Source organism: Morone saxatilis, unplaced genomic scaffold (genome assembly GCF_004916995.1).
Source record: "Morone saxatilis isolate NCDOM2014 unplaced genomic scaffold, NCSU_SB_2.0 Contig16, whole genome shotgun sequence".
Lineage (NCBI taxonomy): Eukaryota > Metazoa > Chordata > Actinopteri > Moronidae > Morone > Morone saxatilis.
Genome location: NW_023339718.1, coordinates 18,660,340 through 18,677,953, shown reverse-complemented (window position 1 = coordinate 18,677,953; position 17,614 = coordinate 18,660,340). Strand labels below are relative to the sequence as shown.

The following is a 17,614-nucleotide window of genomic DNA, read 5'->3' as shown; positions in this document are numbered from 1 at the left end:
TTAGGTAAAGAATTTATTATAAAATGTGTTACACTATAAAGTGTCAGAAGTACTAAGAACATGGCATTCCAAGACATGCTAAAATAATGTAACATAAATAGCAACAAAAAAGACTGTGCAATGTGGCGATTAGACCAGAGTCTAAGAGGGGAAGAATTCACTCAACAGTAATATTGAGTACATCTTTCCTCATCGAACAGAAACAAACAGAAAATATTTTTGAGAACACCTTTAGATGAACTTGTTTTGGTCGGACTTGCAGTCGGAACGTCCGGAAAAAAAGACACAGTGAGAAATTTGATAATAATATAAGTGATTCCCAACTTTTACAGAAATCTGCCTCTTTTTCTGAAACAAGAGAAACGTAATATTCAAATCCCTTTCTGAAACATCACTTGTGAACCTGTGTACTGTACAAGGCGATAATAGAGGAATGAACGAGTGTGTTTTGGGCACACGACATTGGCAATGATTATACACAACTTCAACAAAAGCTTCAATAAAGCAAGGAAAATAAAATGATGTATTCGACCAGTTTGGGACATTTCATTTCATCATGTTTTATCAACACATCTTTGTTTTTTGTTTTTACCTATAACCATATTCTTAGGAAAGATGTCTAGTACATTCATTTTGCCTTGTTGGAATCAACATATTTGGGCAAAAAAAGCTTAAAGTGAGCAGAACAGAAAAGTGAGCGTGAAGTTGAGGAAATGGGCCTCTAGTATTTACACCACAGCTAGAAGTCTGCTGTGTCGATTGGCAAGTTCAGGCTGAGACGAAAAAAGTGAGAGAAGTATAGAATGTGAAATAGTCTTCAAAGTTGTATCTCTGAACAGATGGTAACACTGGGGAAGTAAAGCAGACAGGAAATACTGCACTCTGGCACAGAGCTCATCGTTTTCTATCAAACTGCATCCTAAAAAGGGCCCTTTACATCCACAAAGTCCAACTTTTTAGGAATGAAAGACTCTTTCACAACATCAACACATGTGCACTGAAAAAAAGAGCATTAATTCAGGTTCACACACATTATAAAGTACCAGCTTACACAAAGTGAAAATGCTTTTCTAGGAACATTTCTGTCATCAGCAGCCTTTGGCCTTTTATTCAGCTAACAATACTAACTTCATGCCATCTTTTTCCCTGCCTTTGCTGACCGAGCCGGGCTGCAGCTTCGTGATATAAAAAGACAAACCGAAAGAAGATGTGAAGCCACGCATGGTCGACCAACACTGACAGAAGCTCAAATTTAGCTCGACAGAAGCGGCGTCGATGTAAAAATCTGACACTGTGGACGGTAACTTGATTTTTTGACGTCTTAGCACTGATCCCCCTGTTGAGGAAACATTAAAAAAGGTGCAGCGTCAGATGGCTCTGGATAAAACTAACCTTTTAGTTTAGTAGAAAATGTTAAAAATGTTCTTTATGTTGTTTTTTTTAAATCATTTTTGGCGGCACTTTCTATTCAAAGTAATTAGCATGAGTGCACAGTTTGGGGGTCTCCGTTGGACCCTGAAGCTCGGCAGTATGAGCTCCACCCTGTCTCCCATGATGATTTTATCTCTGTGTGACCCTCTACAGCAAATACGCTCTGCTGAAAGAATCCACATCCTTCAATAAGACACTGTACTTTGTGGAAAAAACTCTCTGTTCAAATGGCTAAAGGTCCTTTTGTGTGAATCAAAATTGAGTAAATAGACCTAAGTGATAATATTTATAGTAAGACTTTATTTTACAGGTCCCATAGTTTCTAACATTTCCATGAAAGAATCTGAAATGTAACTGTAAAGTTCCTGGAAAGGGAAGTCTTGTGATTTAGTAATAATTATAAAACTTTTAGACTTTTAGTTTAACTGGTGGTATCAAATGGTAAATTACATTGATTTCTTGTATACTAACTGCTTAACATACTATACAACTACTATAAAATGTAACATATATGTAACATGTACTTGGGCTAACGTTCAAATTGGTATACTTACAATTAAAGCTGCATTATTAGATTGTTTTAGGGGCAGCAGAACAAGCTAAAAACAATATTATCACCATATAAAGGTTGATAAGATGAACTTGTTCACTAACAGCAGACACAGAGCAACATTAGCATTTGTCCCCAGATGTGTTTCTGCATGTAAGTCTGTTTTGATCCACCAATTTCACCAACAAACACGATCATTCTCGGCCTGGCTGTTTGGTGCCCAGCTGCTAGTGTACACTGTGTTTATCCACTAACAACAGCTGTCCTCTGATGGTGGCAGAGGGGTCGATTAGAAAAGAGTTTTAACTCAATGACCCAAAATGTCTGCAGAGCCGGGTAATAATTCTCAGTGGGTTCTGCTGCAGCTGCTAATGCTCCGACATTGTCTCTACTGTCACTAGGAAATTACGTGACCCGTAAAATAAAGTGTCACTGTAAATGACTCAAAGATCATGAGATTTCTGTTGTTGGATTAATGAAGAAATAATGTGTATAAGCCCACAAATACACCAATTAAACATGAATGACACTTCCGTTTGACTCCCACAGAGCATCACATCGACTCCACTCTGACTCTAATATGAAAGAAGATTGAACATGTTTTATCTCCAGCACTGACTCTCAGACACTAAACAGAACACAGCAGAAATCTGATCACCGATTTCAGCTTTGTGTTAGTAAAATGTAGTTTTCAAAACTTTGTAACACGAGCCGAGCTTTCGTTTTTCTTTTCCGTGTTCTTTCTTCATTAACCTTTTCTTTGTCTAAAATGTAACTTTCTCAATAGATTGAAATTTATTTTACTATTAGTGTCAACAAGGCACAGTTCTTCAAATGTTTGGAAAGAACTACTGTTTTTATAATAAGACTATTTGTGCTCTTTAGGGAGGTAGAAGGCCACAAAGGCACTCTGAAAAATGCTGTTAATTTATTAAACACTAAGCTGAATGGCCAAATGTCACATCAGTAAAACAGAAGCAAGGAGGGAAGATAATGTCATATGAAACTGTGATGGATGGAGTGAGTAAAGATGGCAGCCTCTAACATGTATACTGATACAATTAAGTCCTCAGTTTTTCACTTGAGGATGGATATGAAAAAGGTCCAAACATGAGGCCGCCATCTTTTTAACCACGTCCAATCTTTTCATGTTGTCAAGTTGTTTAAAAATGTATCTTTTCTGTCTTTCAGCTGTAAGATGAGTGAGACTTGCAGTAGAGTAGAAGCAGCACAACAAGATTAAGAACAGAATAAAGGATTCCTCTTTGGAGCTCAGGACAATCAGCTCTTTCACAACATTCATAGTGGAAGGAAAGGTCAGCTGTACAGGTGTGGAGAGCACAAACACAACATCTGGTTCATTTGCCAACTTAATGGAGAGATCAAGGAACGAGCAGCTGGACTCTCTGGTAACGATTGCACTTCATGTTCATTCACACACAAGTCTGTGACTGTCCTGTTTCGGGGGAAATGTCACATCAGACTATCTGACGTTTGGCGAGCACAGAAAGCTGGCCCTGTTCAGTTCAGCGGGATATTACGGAGCTGATGGAGTTGTACGATGTGCCGCCGTTACAGGTGGGGGGGTAGCCGTTGGCTGCCCCTGCTAGTGCCTCCATGTTGACCCTGAAAACAGGAGAAGCTTTGAGCAGGAAGTCGGCGGCATCTCGCCGGCCGAGCTCTCTCAGTTTGGCCATCAGCACACCCACTGTGCTGTCTGCTCGCCCGCTCCACTCCTGCAGGAGCGCCGCAGTCGGGCTGGGCTGCAGCGTGGTCTGCTGGGAGTCCGGATCCGAGTCCAGCTCAGGGGTGCCATTTGGAGTCCCGTTGCTGTGTCTGGCCACCAACTCTGTGAGTCCGAGGTTCATGGCCAGCAGGCACCAGTCTTTCCCCAGAGCGTCAGGAGGGTCCAGCATGCGGCAGAGCTTCCTGCGTGCCAACAGGGGGACGTCTGATATGTGGATGTCCGTTCCTAGAGTCCCCTGCTGGTAAACTTCAGCGCAGCCGAAAGACAGAATGCTGCTAAAGCTCTCTCGGTAGCCGCCCATGGTATTAGTGAGCGAGGTTTCTCGCTGGACTTGGGCCCGGAAGAAATCTTTGGGTTGGTAGATCATAATGGGGGCGTGGTGTTCCCGGAGCTGCTGAGGACTCAGGTAGTATTTGGCTGTGAGCAGTCCGGGGAGTGTGGAGGCCAGCAGGTTCTCCGTTATACTACAGACGGTGTCCAACAGGGTATAACACTTGGCCCGCTCTGATTCGTGTCCGCGAACCTGAATTTCCACCCCCTGGCCGTGGTTGACCAGCAGGATCATGGCCTCCACCCCTGCCTGGCTCACCTTGGCTCCGTTGGTCCACAGGTGGATATCTCCATCGAAATCCTCCCCACCCTCCTCCTCGGGCTTCTGCTGGTGACTCCAGCGACACAGATTCACCTGCAGTTTGTGAAAGAGGCCGCAGGGGAAGGGGGTAAGGTGCTCTGCAGGGACAAGTCGTACCCCACCGTAGATCAGAGACTCTTCCTCCTCCTCTTCGGTCCAGGAGCGGTGGAGGCCGTTTGTCTTGATGAGAGCCGGGACATCCACCATGGAGGGGTTGGTGGCGTCACGGGCGCAGACGTCCATGGCATCCAGGATCTGCAGCAACTCGTCCACGTCACTTTCCGGAGCCAGAGCCTGCACCTCCTCCAGCCTATAGCGCCCCCTGTAATGGTGGATGGCCTTGGGTGTCTCCACAGAGAGCAGCTTCCCGAGGACGTTGCTGCAGAGCCAACGAGGCTCCAGCAGAACAACATCCTGCACTGTCTCGCTCTGCATGATGTTGATCTGTGGGAGGAGGGAGGAAATGAATTAGGAGGAAAGATGGTGAGAGAGGAAGAGGACAGGAGTTGACAGCAAAATATAAGTCAGAGAAGGTTTGGAGAAACAGAGTGAAAGAAAGTAATCAGAGGGAAACAGGTGTGGATGAAACATAGGAAAATGTGAAAAAAATTAAATGTGGTGAAAAATAAGATTCCCAAAAAAGGATGCAAAATTGTTGCAACGATAGTAAGATGGGACACCTAATGTGCTTAATTTAAAACAGCAAATTCACAAAAGCACTTTTCAAAACTCAGTATGATTCCTCATCTGAGTTCCTGAGCTGAGTCATTATAGTAAATAAAACAGAGAATCAACATGTTCCTGCTGCAGAGTCATTCTGAGTAATTGTTTACTGATGACAACAAAGTTTTGGTTTTATTCATTCATTCATAAACAAAAAGCGCACCCTGGTGGTACTCTGGTGAACTGACAATCAGCTGCTGAAGACGACCTTTGATGAGTAAGTCAGGCGAGAGAACAAAACCTTCTTCTTACTATTATAATAGAGATATGTTTTTAGTTTAAAGTTATATGTAGGATTATATATACGCAGGTTGTATGAGTTCTAAAGCTTTTCAAAAAACAACATAATTATAATTCTATTATCCTGTAGCTACACACAGTCTGCTTTGAAGCAGATAAACAAACACCCACCTCCCCCATGCTGTGGAGCTGCAGGGCTAGTGTGCGGAGATGGTCCTGGCTGACCAGAGGGTTGATGTGCTCCTGGACGTCGCTGACAAACTGCTGCCACGATGTCAGTTGATTGGGTCCGCTCAGCTTCCTCCAGGCCGGCAGAGTGGTCAGCAAACGCTCTGACAGCAGCGTCATGGGACTGCACCTCTGCAACGATGGAGAAGTACGGGCAGTAAATAAGTGGATTTACTGTATGTTATCATTTCTTAAGATTGACTCACTGTTTTAACTAAACTGACAAATGAAGAAGAAAAAACAGATTCTGTTGCTTTAATTCAGTATCTTAGTTGTTAATTCACATGACAAATTCAATGTTGTCCCCATAAAAATACTCAACTGAAACATATAACTTTATATGATTTTTGATACATTTATATATTATTTGTATTGTGTGCACATGGTTTAAAATACACACACAAATCAGGGTGGCAAAGACATTTTGTGTGTGTGTGTGTTTGTAGAGCTCACAGAGATGATGTTGGTGCGAAGTTCTTGCAGGTGACTCCTCAGCAGCTTCAAGTCTCTGGAGTTTGAGGCGCCAGCGTCCATCAAAAACAATTTGTCACTGATCTGCAGGTCCACCCCAAACCTGAAAACAAAAAACACCATTTTAATAATTTAAATCTATTTGTAGGTGTACTGAAATATATGAAGGAGTGTTACACCTCAACGTTCTAATGCAAACATTTTAAACTGTAACACAGGTGTAATTACCACTAGTAACATTTAGGTCATGTTATCTCAGCAGCTATGGTGTTTTATTTGGTTGTCCATAGCAACGGTCGCTGAGGCTCATGGGTATTGTAGTATTTAGCAAAAACACTTTACTTTATCTGCTATGAGGCAGTTTAATACTGAATGATTTGACTCTGCATTGCAAGAGGTGCCATCTGGTCAATAAAATCATCCAACTAAAACAAACAACAACAAATATATACACGCAATCCTCCTCTGTGCTGTGTGTTCGAATCCCAACCTGTTTCTGACTTCCTTAAGCAGCACTTTCTCCTTGTCGTAGGTGAACTCTCCAGAGAAAGCTCTGGGGACGGCCGCGAGGTCAGCGTGTGTCGCCACCAGGACGACCATCAGAGGCTGCTGGATCCGACCTCCGAAAGCTGGAGAAACACACACAACATGATAGAAGTTAGGCAAGGATCTATTATTAAGATTATGCTCAGTCCAATGAAAAGCACTAATAAATAAATAAAGGCAATAATGATGTTTTGCTCATTTGGTTTTACCTCAATCGCATTTTTTCCTGTATGTAGAGCTGTTATGAAATATTTTAATATATTTTAGGATAAATAAGATATATTTCAAATTATCCCTCGATCCATTTACGCAGTCATGGACATCATTCAAACCCTCCCCGTCCTTACCGATGTTGTCCTGTGGCAGTGTGAGGCCTTTCAGCAGGTTCAGCCAGTAGGTGATGTGGCCCAGCTGAGTCTCATACGGCTCCTCCAGGCTGAACAGGACCAGGTGGATCGCTGTGGCGTCGTTGGCTGCAAAGTAGTCGTAGGAGCAGTAATAGACCGGGTTCCCCGAAAACTCCCACACGCTGAAATCCCCCACACCTTCGGAGAGGGAAATAAGTGACATGAACAGCATGTTAATGTTGTTGTTGAGGTCATTATTTATCACTGCCTTTAGCATGTCTCTGTACTAAGCAATATCCTATTTATCACAGTAAATAAAGGTTATTTTATTTTAAAAGTGTACATTTAACCTTGAATGTTCACACATTTAATGTTCCAGTTTTGGTTAAATCTAAGTGAGTTGGGTTCTCACCGTGGATGTTGGCGTGCTGGATGTCAATGGCCTTTGTGGCCTGTTCATCAGCCGTGGACAGAGCGTTGTGGACGGGGGAGAAGACCTCCAAGACACCTTTGGTCAGGCTGGGCTCAAACATCATGCTGCGACTCCGCACACTCACATTCTCACAGCCCGGGTACAAGTTAGAAATGCTCACTGACACTAAACACAGAGGAAAAGAGACACAGAGAGAGGAAACAGTAGGGTCAGATTGGATTGGAAGATGGAGAACTTGATGATATATATCTTAAATGAGGAGCAGGGAATTTGATGCACACCGATGCATAGCATCAGTGTGTGAATGTGTATGAATGTGTTAGTTTCTGTTCGATGGACTTTGCCATCACTTGTGAATGTGGTGAAAGGTGAATGTGACGTGTGTAAAGGTGATGGTGGCAAGTCTAGAAAAATGGGTATACAAGTGACAGTGTCCATTTCATTTGCAACACAAGATGGGAAATCTCAACTCAACACTGAGAAAGTATTTGATAAGTTTAGTAGATATTGTAAAATGTTAACTGGTCCAATATTAAGAAAATATTACATAATGAAAGTGATGAGTGCGCATGCGCGAAAAGCTGCATGCTGCCTGTTACGTTAATATAATTTCCCTCTGGGATTATTAAAGTATTTCTGATTCTGATTCTGATTCTAATGTACGTATAATGTCAATCTGTATGTTAATAAACATTTGAATGTTGAAATATTCAAGGTTATTTTATTGTGGAACAAACTGAGGTCTTTAGAACTACGTTTGTCTAGATTATCCACTGATGATCCACATTTATTTTTCACCCAATAAATGCACACTTGCTACCACATTGGGGTGCTGTTTTATTACAAATAAATCCACTATGCAGACAACATTTGGATTTCTTTGAAACTCTGCAGGACCACACCTACAGTTTGTTTTGAACCACAGTGAAAAGTGTCTTTTTTGCTGCAGTTTTGTATTTGTTTGGGTCCATACTGCCTCATTTTGACAAAGGCTGTAAACAAAAGTGACATGGATCCACAGGTAAGTCTACTGGTTATTGTTTAGTAACCTGTCTCTAAGGCTTTCCAAGCTTGAGAAAAGTCTGGTGATGTGATGTTGAAATCCATCTGCAAAATGTTCTTTTTCTCGCAGCCAGTTGATTTTCTCGGCCTTAACCAATCAGGGAGCTTCTTACCAGGTCAAACAAACAGAATTAAAAGAAAACACATGTTTTGTCATGCACCCCATGACAAAACAACTACAAAAGCATGTTGAGGGACAGTGCATGCTGTAAAGTTTAGAGTCTTGACATTTAATAATAAGAAATGGATAATAATAACAATAATAATAATAATAATAACTGGTTACATCATAAAAACAAACAAAGCATCAAATGAAAAAATGTCAAGTGAAGTAAAGGCCTTGTCTGAGACATCTTTATGTATCAACAACAAAAAGTGTGAGAAAAATGTTACAGTACATGAAACATGGAATTGATGCCATATTGGTTTTCTGGTTTTAGGTCAGACAGTGTTTTTAATAATAACATCTGCAGCAGGTTTGGACCTCAGGGATGCAAAGCTGTTCATATGTCTGTGTCAACACCTTTTCTCTTTATGACAGTCCTAAGTATCTTACAAGAGAGCATGAATTTATAACGGACAAAGAATAAAAACCTCAAGCTGCATTCACAATCTTTCTTCAGTGTTGTTTTGTGTGAGTGAATGAATAAAAGAAGATCAGTCTCTCTCAAACAACTGAAGCATGAACAGCCGGAAAGCCATACAGGGCGCAGAGACACTCAGTTGTCAAGTTGAGTTTTCTGGCCAACAGCATCATAAAGTTACAAATATTGACACTAGACAAAGGTAAATATGCATTTAACGTGCCACACTTTGACTTTTGACAGGCCTACAAAAGTACATAATTGATGCCTTTATTACGTTTGCTTTTATAGAAATCTAAAAACTAGACAAATGGACATCATTATGGCACTTGTTCCCTCTCAGTCCTGCTTCTTTGTGTTTCACTGTGGACTCATGTCACGTATCGCTGCAGATATAACACAGTCGATAAAGGCCGTTACTGAATTCAGCTAGAATTGAAAGAAACAAGAAAAAGCTCTTTCAAACTCCTTTCAGCTCTGACACAGGCTACAGATTTCCCGATAGTATAGAGGATGGGATCGGTAACACTATACGGCTCACGTAACTGACCATTATCTGAGTGAGCATCACGTCTGTCTGGGAGGTAATGGCTCAGAGCGCCACAAAATAGAGCGCTTAACGAAAACACAATGGTATGTATGTGTGTGTGAGAGAGGGCAGATAGAGTGCAAATGCAGAAAGATTGAACACAAAGTGTGTGTGAGTGTGTGCTCAGTCATGTTTTTTTACACTACACTGAACATGTCAGGGAGTCTTACCACGGACCTGTCGCTGTGTGCAGGACTGACTTCCGCAAACAAGCTTTTCTGCAGACCAGCAGCAGTAAAAAGGAGAAACCTTTTCTACTTTAAGATTCCAGTTAGGGTTCCTGCAGTAATGGGGTTAATATTAAGGGTTACTGGAATTGTGGTTAAAGGTTACTGGGTTAGATGTTAAGTGAACAAGGGTGAGAAGCAGGGTGATATTTGTGTTAGTGCTTTTCATTGATTGTGTGGTGTTATTTTTGACTAGTTTTGTTTGTAGGGAAATGAGACATCCTGGTGAACATGGTGCTCTCTCTGTTTTGTTTTCAGAAACATGGATCAGATATGTGAAAAGAGAAAGTGAAACTCTCACTCTGGGTCACTAAAGTCAGACATTCTATATAAAAATGTCTACACACAAAGCTTAGACACACACAGGGGCACTAAACTGGACGACGAATAGCAGATAGTTGCTGGAAATACCTGTACAGCTAACAGGAACAATTATTGGAAAACTTTCAGAAATGCAACCACTAATGTAGACAGTTTAAAAAAGAATTGCAAACCACTAAAAATATAAATGTGGATAAATTGTTGACATTTTTTATTTCTAAAAGTGACCAAAATGCTATATGATCAATGACGATATGATGTGACATAATAGAAAATTGTCCGCCTTTAGAGATTTTTTTTTCTCCAAGTTAGCTATCCTTTCATTATTTCTACATGTATGAAGCTTTTGTTGTAAATGATACAAAATCAATAAGAACGTTTGACACAGGAGTTTTTTTTAAAAGGTCATTAATTCATTGGATTGATCAATAACATACATTCCCACATCTGCAGCTGCTCCTGCTTCCCATCTTGCTTCTTTCTTACTCTTGCTTCTTAAGTCCAGTTAATTCTATCTGGTGTCTTTGCCCATTGTTTCTATCGGTTATGACAAAACTGTACTCACTAACTAGCCCCATCTGTAATCTTTTTAGCTCTTTTTTTTTTAAAAATGTGAAAAATAACAGATGGTCAAACCCACAAACATAATAAATCAAGTTGTGGCATACTGGAATGATTGTTTTCATGCTTCAATGTGAAAGAAAATGTGAAAACTGTATGTCAAGATGAACTTGATGAATCATGAACGTCTGAATGTCTGAAAAGAGGAACAAGCATTGACTAAACACTGTTGCTATGCACTAAACAGAACGGCAAATTAATAATTCTAGCCTGTTTTGGCAGAACAAATCTGGCTCTTGGCAGGTGAAAGCTTAATCTTGTAAAGGATTATTTTATCTTCACCAGAGCCGTCTGTCACCTACCAGCAGGTTTGGAGTTGATGGGGGAGTTGGGGTGGCGGGCCGTGTTGGTCATGCGTGTCCTCCTTCTCCTGAAGAAGCTACGCAGGATGCCACATTTCAGAGACTCCAGCAGGCTGCTCTTCCCGGCTCCGGAGTGTCCAAACAGCTTCAGCTTGATCCTTGGCTGGACGGTTTGAGTGGGCCGCAGCTGCTGGATGTAGCTCAGTTTGTGGTTGTCCTGACCCAAAAAAGAACCCACCCACACAGATTTATCAAAAAACCACTGACAGTTCAGGTCACATTGAGATACACCATTATCTCCTGTATGGCATCAACTCCCACATGTTTTCATTTCATGACAGACTTCAATTTATCAGATTTTGTTCCACATACTGCTTTCTTTTGAGAAACTTCCAAACACACCAGACATACTGTAGTAGCAGAACTCCTCCTATGTTTTTTATACATTGCAGCCAACAACAGTGAACCAGCAGCTGTGGGAGGTTTTCAGACATCGGGAACACAGACTGTAGATGGTTGCTTGAATTGTACCATCCCAGGAGGGTGTATATGCATTAGATCAGGGGTTCCCAATGTTTTTGCACCACAGAACTCTCACTGTAATCAAGTAGCTGTGGGCGGTGACACATTGATTACCTTGGGTAATGATGACACACCAGATCAAAATCAGCCTTCTGTTTTCGGGGCATGACAGGGAGTGATAATGAAAGATGCAGCACAGACAAACCGTGCCAAGTTAAAAGTAACTACCACAAAACTGCTTTGCTCACAACCTTAGTTTAACATGTTAAAGTTTACTAATTAGAGCTTAAGTATAGTTGAGGTTGATCTCATTACTTTTGCAGGTACCTGCATTTTAGAATGTAAGGGGATCACCAAAGTTATTACAAATGATCCCGAAGGGAACTTGAATTTTAGTGCCACATTTCATGGTAATCCATCCAATAGTTGTTGGGGTGTTTCAGAATCACACCTAATGGGAAAGTCAGGGTAATTAGGAATTATCCTTTGGTCAGCATGAATTCTGTTCTACATTTCATGGAAATCCATCCCATAATTGTTAAGAAATTTCAGTCTGTACCAAAGTTGTGAACCCACCCACCCACCCACCGACCAACATTACTATCCTTAGAGCCACTAGCATGGCTAAAAAACCTGTACTGATATACTGGTTCCTCACAGCCCGGGAGCAAAGGTTAATGGCCTGGTACTGGTCCACATCCGCAGGGTTGGGAACCACCGTATGTGTCTTGCTGTTTATCGATTAATAAATGTGGATTGATGTTTTTTAAAATGTTACAGGCTGTAGGATGATCAGGGTTACACTTAGAGCAGCAGACTGTTGGAATTCTAAATTTGCTTGATTTAGACTAAAATTATTTGATAATACAGACTATTAAAAATGCAATTTGGAGTCATTCCAATGTAGTTAAACACCTTGGTGTAAAGGGTATAGGCAGGCAAGTGCAACATGTGTCTTTTATTTGTTAAGGTTGTTACAAAGCTGAAAATGGCAACCATAGTGTATGTTGTGTGTAAATCACCTTATAGAGCCACGGTTAATTTGTTTTATTTGTTGCCATTCAAATAACCTAATGTTATCTGAAAGGATCAACCCACTAATATACAACGTTTCTCTGTGTAAAGAAATAGGGCATCTGTACACTCAGGCACATAAACATTGAAAGCCATTTCCAAAGATGGCTGGCTCCTCTGTACCCTGCTGTGATTCTGCCAATTCAACAGATAACATTTGTTAACATGTGACACACTTTTTTAATCATCCAATAGATGAGTCATATATCAGAAGAGGCCTCAGATACTGCGAGTGGCTGTGTGGGATCTGAAAGCACTCCCTACTCCCACCTGGGTTATGTTAACACATTCAATAAAAAAAAAAGCTTCTAATTTCAATAAGTGTGATTCACATCTGAGCAGAATATAACTTCTCTTTTCGAAATAAGTTACGCTGAACTACACGTGTACTCTATCAAAGTTAGAGGAACAGGGCTGTTTTTTTCTCTCTCTCTGGGTTCTTGGGAAGTCAGCTTTTCTTTCAAAACTGGCATCAATGTGCCAAAGTGTCTTAAATTATCTCAGCATATGCAGAGGATGACTGTTTTCACAGTTGCTGCTGTCATGTTTTCACGCTCTGCACTGAATCTCAGCAGGTTTTCTGGAAAAATGGACTGGAGGAGAAGTCAGAAACATTTAGATTTAGGTGTGCTCTGGTGGATGTGACTCGAGTCAGACTGGGAACACTGGACTGAACTCCCCATACACCTCTGGAACTAACCAGTTTAGAAAAACTTAATATCATGTAACTAGAAGGTGGCATGTGTCCTGTTGCGTTAAAAATGGCTAAAATGTACCACGAAAACATCCACAAAGCCTTATAAAGTTTTTAAGTTTATTTCTTATGTTCTCTTGTTGGGTTTTTTTTTTTTAAATCAAATATAGCAACTAACAAATCAAATAAAACCTCTAATATACCTGTATGTGTTGTGTAATGCACTGCCACACAGTGTGCTAAAGGGATGGGGTGGAATACTAAAATCTGACACCTTCTAGTTGGAGCTGTCTCTCTCCACACCTCTGCACTGAAATAGACCTGAAAGTGTGATGAGTGTTTGTGAAACCTGGTTTTGCGTCATACAGAGTTTAGGTCTTTTCTTTCCACTTCTTTCCATGTAAACAGTGATCTAATGAAGAATTCACCCGTTTCACATTTATGGATAGGTATGTGTGTGTGTGTCACTTTTTACCTTTTTAAGCTTGCCCAACAAAGAAACGATGAGCTCGTGTTGGTCAGCGTAAGCCAGATCCTCTGCTGTCTTCCCATCCTGAGAGAGAAGGAAAAAAGAGAGAAAAATAAATAAATAAATATATGTATGAGAAATTACGATCAAACAGATAATCCCTCATATTTAATTTGTACATTTGTGTTTACATTTCATTTAGGATGCTGAACATTTCATTGTTTTTAATTAATTTTAGTTTTTTTAATTTCTGTAGTGCTACACACACACTGCTACTGAAGGAAGCAACATTCAGTCAAGAAAAATGGAAATATCTTACTGTGTTGTGCTGTTTAATCATTCAAACATCAGATTTCTTGAGACCAAACCAAACACAGTTTTGACAATATTATGGCTCAAGCTGTGTGTCATGTGAGATTCAAGAGGCTTCGCCAGATCACAAGAGAAGACACTGATTTCAAGAGACTTAAGAGAGACTTATTTCAAACCTGTAGTCTTTATAACTAACAGACGCTGACTCAAGTGACATCACTTGAAGCAATTTATCAGACCCTCTGGAGCCACAAAAGTCTTTATACAATAGAAAACACAATCTGACATGCATACTTTCAAACACATGTAAACAGTCTTGGATGTGTAAAATTGGTGGAGTTCCTCCTTAAGCACTGCACTCTCACATTTGATTCCAGCAGATTAAGTACAGCTGCAGAGTCTGTACAGTACACACGCACACGCACAGACACACACATTCACAGTATGTGCAGTCTCATTCTTTCCCTCCATCTAGGTCCAGAACTGCCCTAATTTGTTACTCTCTTCATTTTCCCCTGAACACACTGACACAGAAACACCACGGTCCCGACAAGTTTCATGTGTCTTTCACTAACGCAGCCATCTGTCACTGTCCGGCTCTGGCTGCTGCTCCACAGGGAAAAACTGCATTGACAGCCTGAAACGCCCACAGAGCGCTTCCTTCTTCTACACACCATTACGGCAAAAGATCTTTAACTGGATCTTTCATGAAAAGATATTGATTACTGATTGTTTTATCTAGAAATATCAATAAAGAATTTTAATCTGAAGTCTTACTATTACATTTTTTGTCTTAATTCTCTTCTTAGTTTTAGTATTTCTTTCCCACAGTGCCTCTCTGATAAGGTCACCTGATATTATAAGAGCACAGAGAGGACTGACCTTTAGGTTGCTTGGATCAGCTAAATGTCAAAGATGTGAATGTAAATGAAGAGCAGCTTGCACCAAAAATTGACCACTTAGTGGGATTCAATTGCAAATTCATGGGACTTGCTCTTACAGATGGCAGGGTGTTACGACTATTACTATCGCTGCTTGGCAACTGACAGATGATGTGAACGGCTGGTGTTATGTGTTTGCCACAAAACTAGAGAGGAATATTAGATCATCGGTAGTATCTTCGCTTTAAATTAAATATCTGCTGAAATGGATTTGGACCGTTTGTCCAAAAGCTATAAATTGGTTCCATGGAACCGACCCTACTAAGCAACAAATGTGTTCTTTCACTATCCAGTGACACGTTAAAACAGATCCAACCATAGAGTCTTGAGCTAACTGTATTCCTCCTTCAGCTGCTCCACAATAAACCACTGACCGCAGGCCACTGGACAATGAATTATACATCTCAGTATGCGCTTTCCAGATTAAACATGCATAGCACATCAGCTGTCATACAATATTAACAACCAGAAAATGCAGAGACAGAAAAGGAAACCTCAGTGTGGGACATCTGGCAGTGCAGCCTCTGGAAAAATCGTTTTTTAAATGTTACATGCCTTCTAACATCAGATTATTTGATCTGTCTGAGGAGATCAGAGGAGTACATTTAGATGTTTATAAGAATTACAGGTTGATCACAGGTTAAAATATAAAAAGACATGAGATTTTATTGAACATTTTAAAAGAAAGCAAGTAAATCTAGTTCCAGACTGTTAGTTAATCTAATGCCTTTTTTCTCTCCTGTCTGATTTTCTTGTATCAATGTGATATCAGTGCTCTCTATTTCCTACAGCATATTTAATATTTTAGGGATGCAACTTACAATTATTTTCATTATCCATTAGTCTGCTGAGTATTTTGTCAATAAAACGTAAGTGAAAAGTGAAAAATGCCCATCACCATTTCCTACAATAGACATTAACATCTTCAAATGTGGAGTTTAGTCTGACCAACAGTCCAAACCCCGAAGATAATCAAATTGTTACCATACAAGACAAACAAAAGTATCAAATAGTCGCATTTGAAAAACTGAAACAAAACATTTCAGCTCTACTTCACTGACACTGACAAAGAAACAGTATTTAATGTGGGGTGGTCTGATACCAGATCAGTTAATAAGTTCAGTATTAGTTGCTGCCTTGCTCGTTTACAATAAAATTCCTTTATTGTAAGAGATAAAAAAGAAGAGATAAAAAACAAACAATAATCTATGTGCTCTCTGAACATGAGTACAATTAAATCCTGATTTGGGGTTACAGATTTTAAAAACGCCTGCAGAAATATCGGCTGACAGTGCTGAGGTTAGGAACACCATTAAATTCTCCATTACAGCAGAGGGGAGAGCATAGTGCAGCGGGAAAGAAAAGTGTTTTATGTGCAGCATCTAAAAAAAAAATCATTGGAGTTGAACTCCTACCCACCTCAGAGGTCGAACACACTTGCATCCAGATAAAATGAGTGAATCAGGTCTCTGACTCCTCGCACCAAGTCTGCTCTTTATTTGATCCTCAATAGTTTGATAAAAGCTCTCAGCCCGCGGCTGTCGGAGCACTCAACACCTTACCTGCTGTTCGGTCTCTGCAGAAACAACTCAGTAAAGTCATGTAAGAGTTTCTTCTCTGCACAGTAATTATACTGTTTTTCATGACTGACAACTCATTTACTATCTAACTTCATTGTACTTTATAATAAAGACAGGCCAGGTGAGTGTTTTGTTTTTTATTGTGAGCATAAGAGAAATCCACTGTAAATTTGGTTCAAGCTGATTTAAAGTTTACTGAAATAGATAAGACTGCTACTAATAAAAAAAAAGTGAATGTACTGAATTTAAAATATATCTTCTGAATATTTTGTCCTGAAAAGAAGCTCAACACCATTGATTAATTCAAATTCAAATAAAATGCTACAAGACTCTTTTAGTCAGTGCACAGCAGGACAGCTGGAAAAAATTTGACATTTGTTTAAAGGCAGAAATTTAGCATATCTAATGAATACAAAATCAAAAATTAATAATAAATGTATGTGTACTTAGACTTAAATCGAGTGGTTCTTTCCAGGAAATTCTTTTGAAAATCAATAAGCGCTTATAAACTTAATTAGTAGCAATAATTTGTAAGTCATATAGATATTTCTTCAGGTAACTTTATTAGAAAATAAAATAATAATTTACAGACCAGTATAATGATACATTTTCCTAATTTTTAACATATGACCTGTAAGTTACAACTTTTGGTATACAGGGTTTCCTTCCTAGATGTACTTGGTCAAATTGTCTCACTCAGTATTTTATTATTTCATATTTTATGTGCACTTAATGTTTAATTAAACTTTATTTTTTTAAATAGTTCTATTTTATATTAAGACAACTTTTTCACTTTAAATCTATAAATCCAAGCTGTGCTAAGATTTTCTACCTTGTATCTCTATATCTATATCTATATCTATATCTATATCTATATCTATATCTATCTATCTATATATATCTATATATATCTATATATCTATATCTATATATATCTATATATATATATCTATATCTATATCTATATAT

At 39.6% G+C, this 17,614-nt stretch overlaps 1 protein-coding gene across 2 annotated transcripts in view; it reads right to left on the bottom strand.

The window, feature by feature from the left end:
- The window catches only part of dapk1 (death-associated protein kinase 1), a 73,206-nt gene continuing 55,592 nt past the window's right edge, over positions 1 to 17,614 (bottom strand). For both annotated transcript variants that reach the window (XM_035658345.1, XM_035658346.1), the window contains 8 exons: positions 13,819 to 13,896; positions 11,054 to 11,270; positions 7,327 to 7,512; positions 6,915 to 7,112; positions 6,512 to 6,650; positions 6,004 to 6,124; positions 5,494 to 5,682; positions 1 to 4,803 (listed from right to left, as the gene is read on the bottom strand). In XM_035658345.1, coding sequence (XP_035514238.1) covers positions 3,508 to 4,803; positions 5,494 to 5,682; positions 6,004 to 6,124; positions 6,512 to 6,650; positions 6,915 to 7,112; positions 7,327 to 7,512; positions 11,054 to 11,270; positions 13,819 to 13,896 — 2,424 coding nt within the window. In that variant the 3' untranslated portion in view covers positions 1 to 3,507. The remainder of the gene's footprint in view (positions 4,804 to 5,493; positions 5,683 to 6,003; positions 6,125 to 6,511; positions 6,651 to 6,914; positions 7,113 to 7,326; positions 7,513 to 11,053; positions 11,271 to 13,818; positions 13,897 to 17,614) is intronic.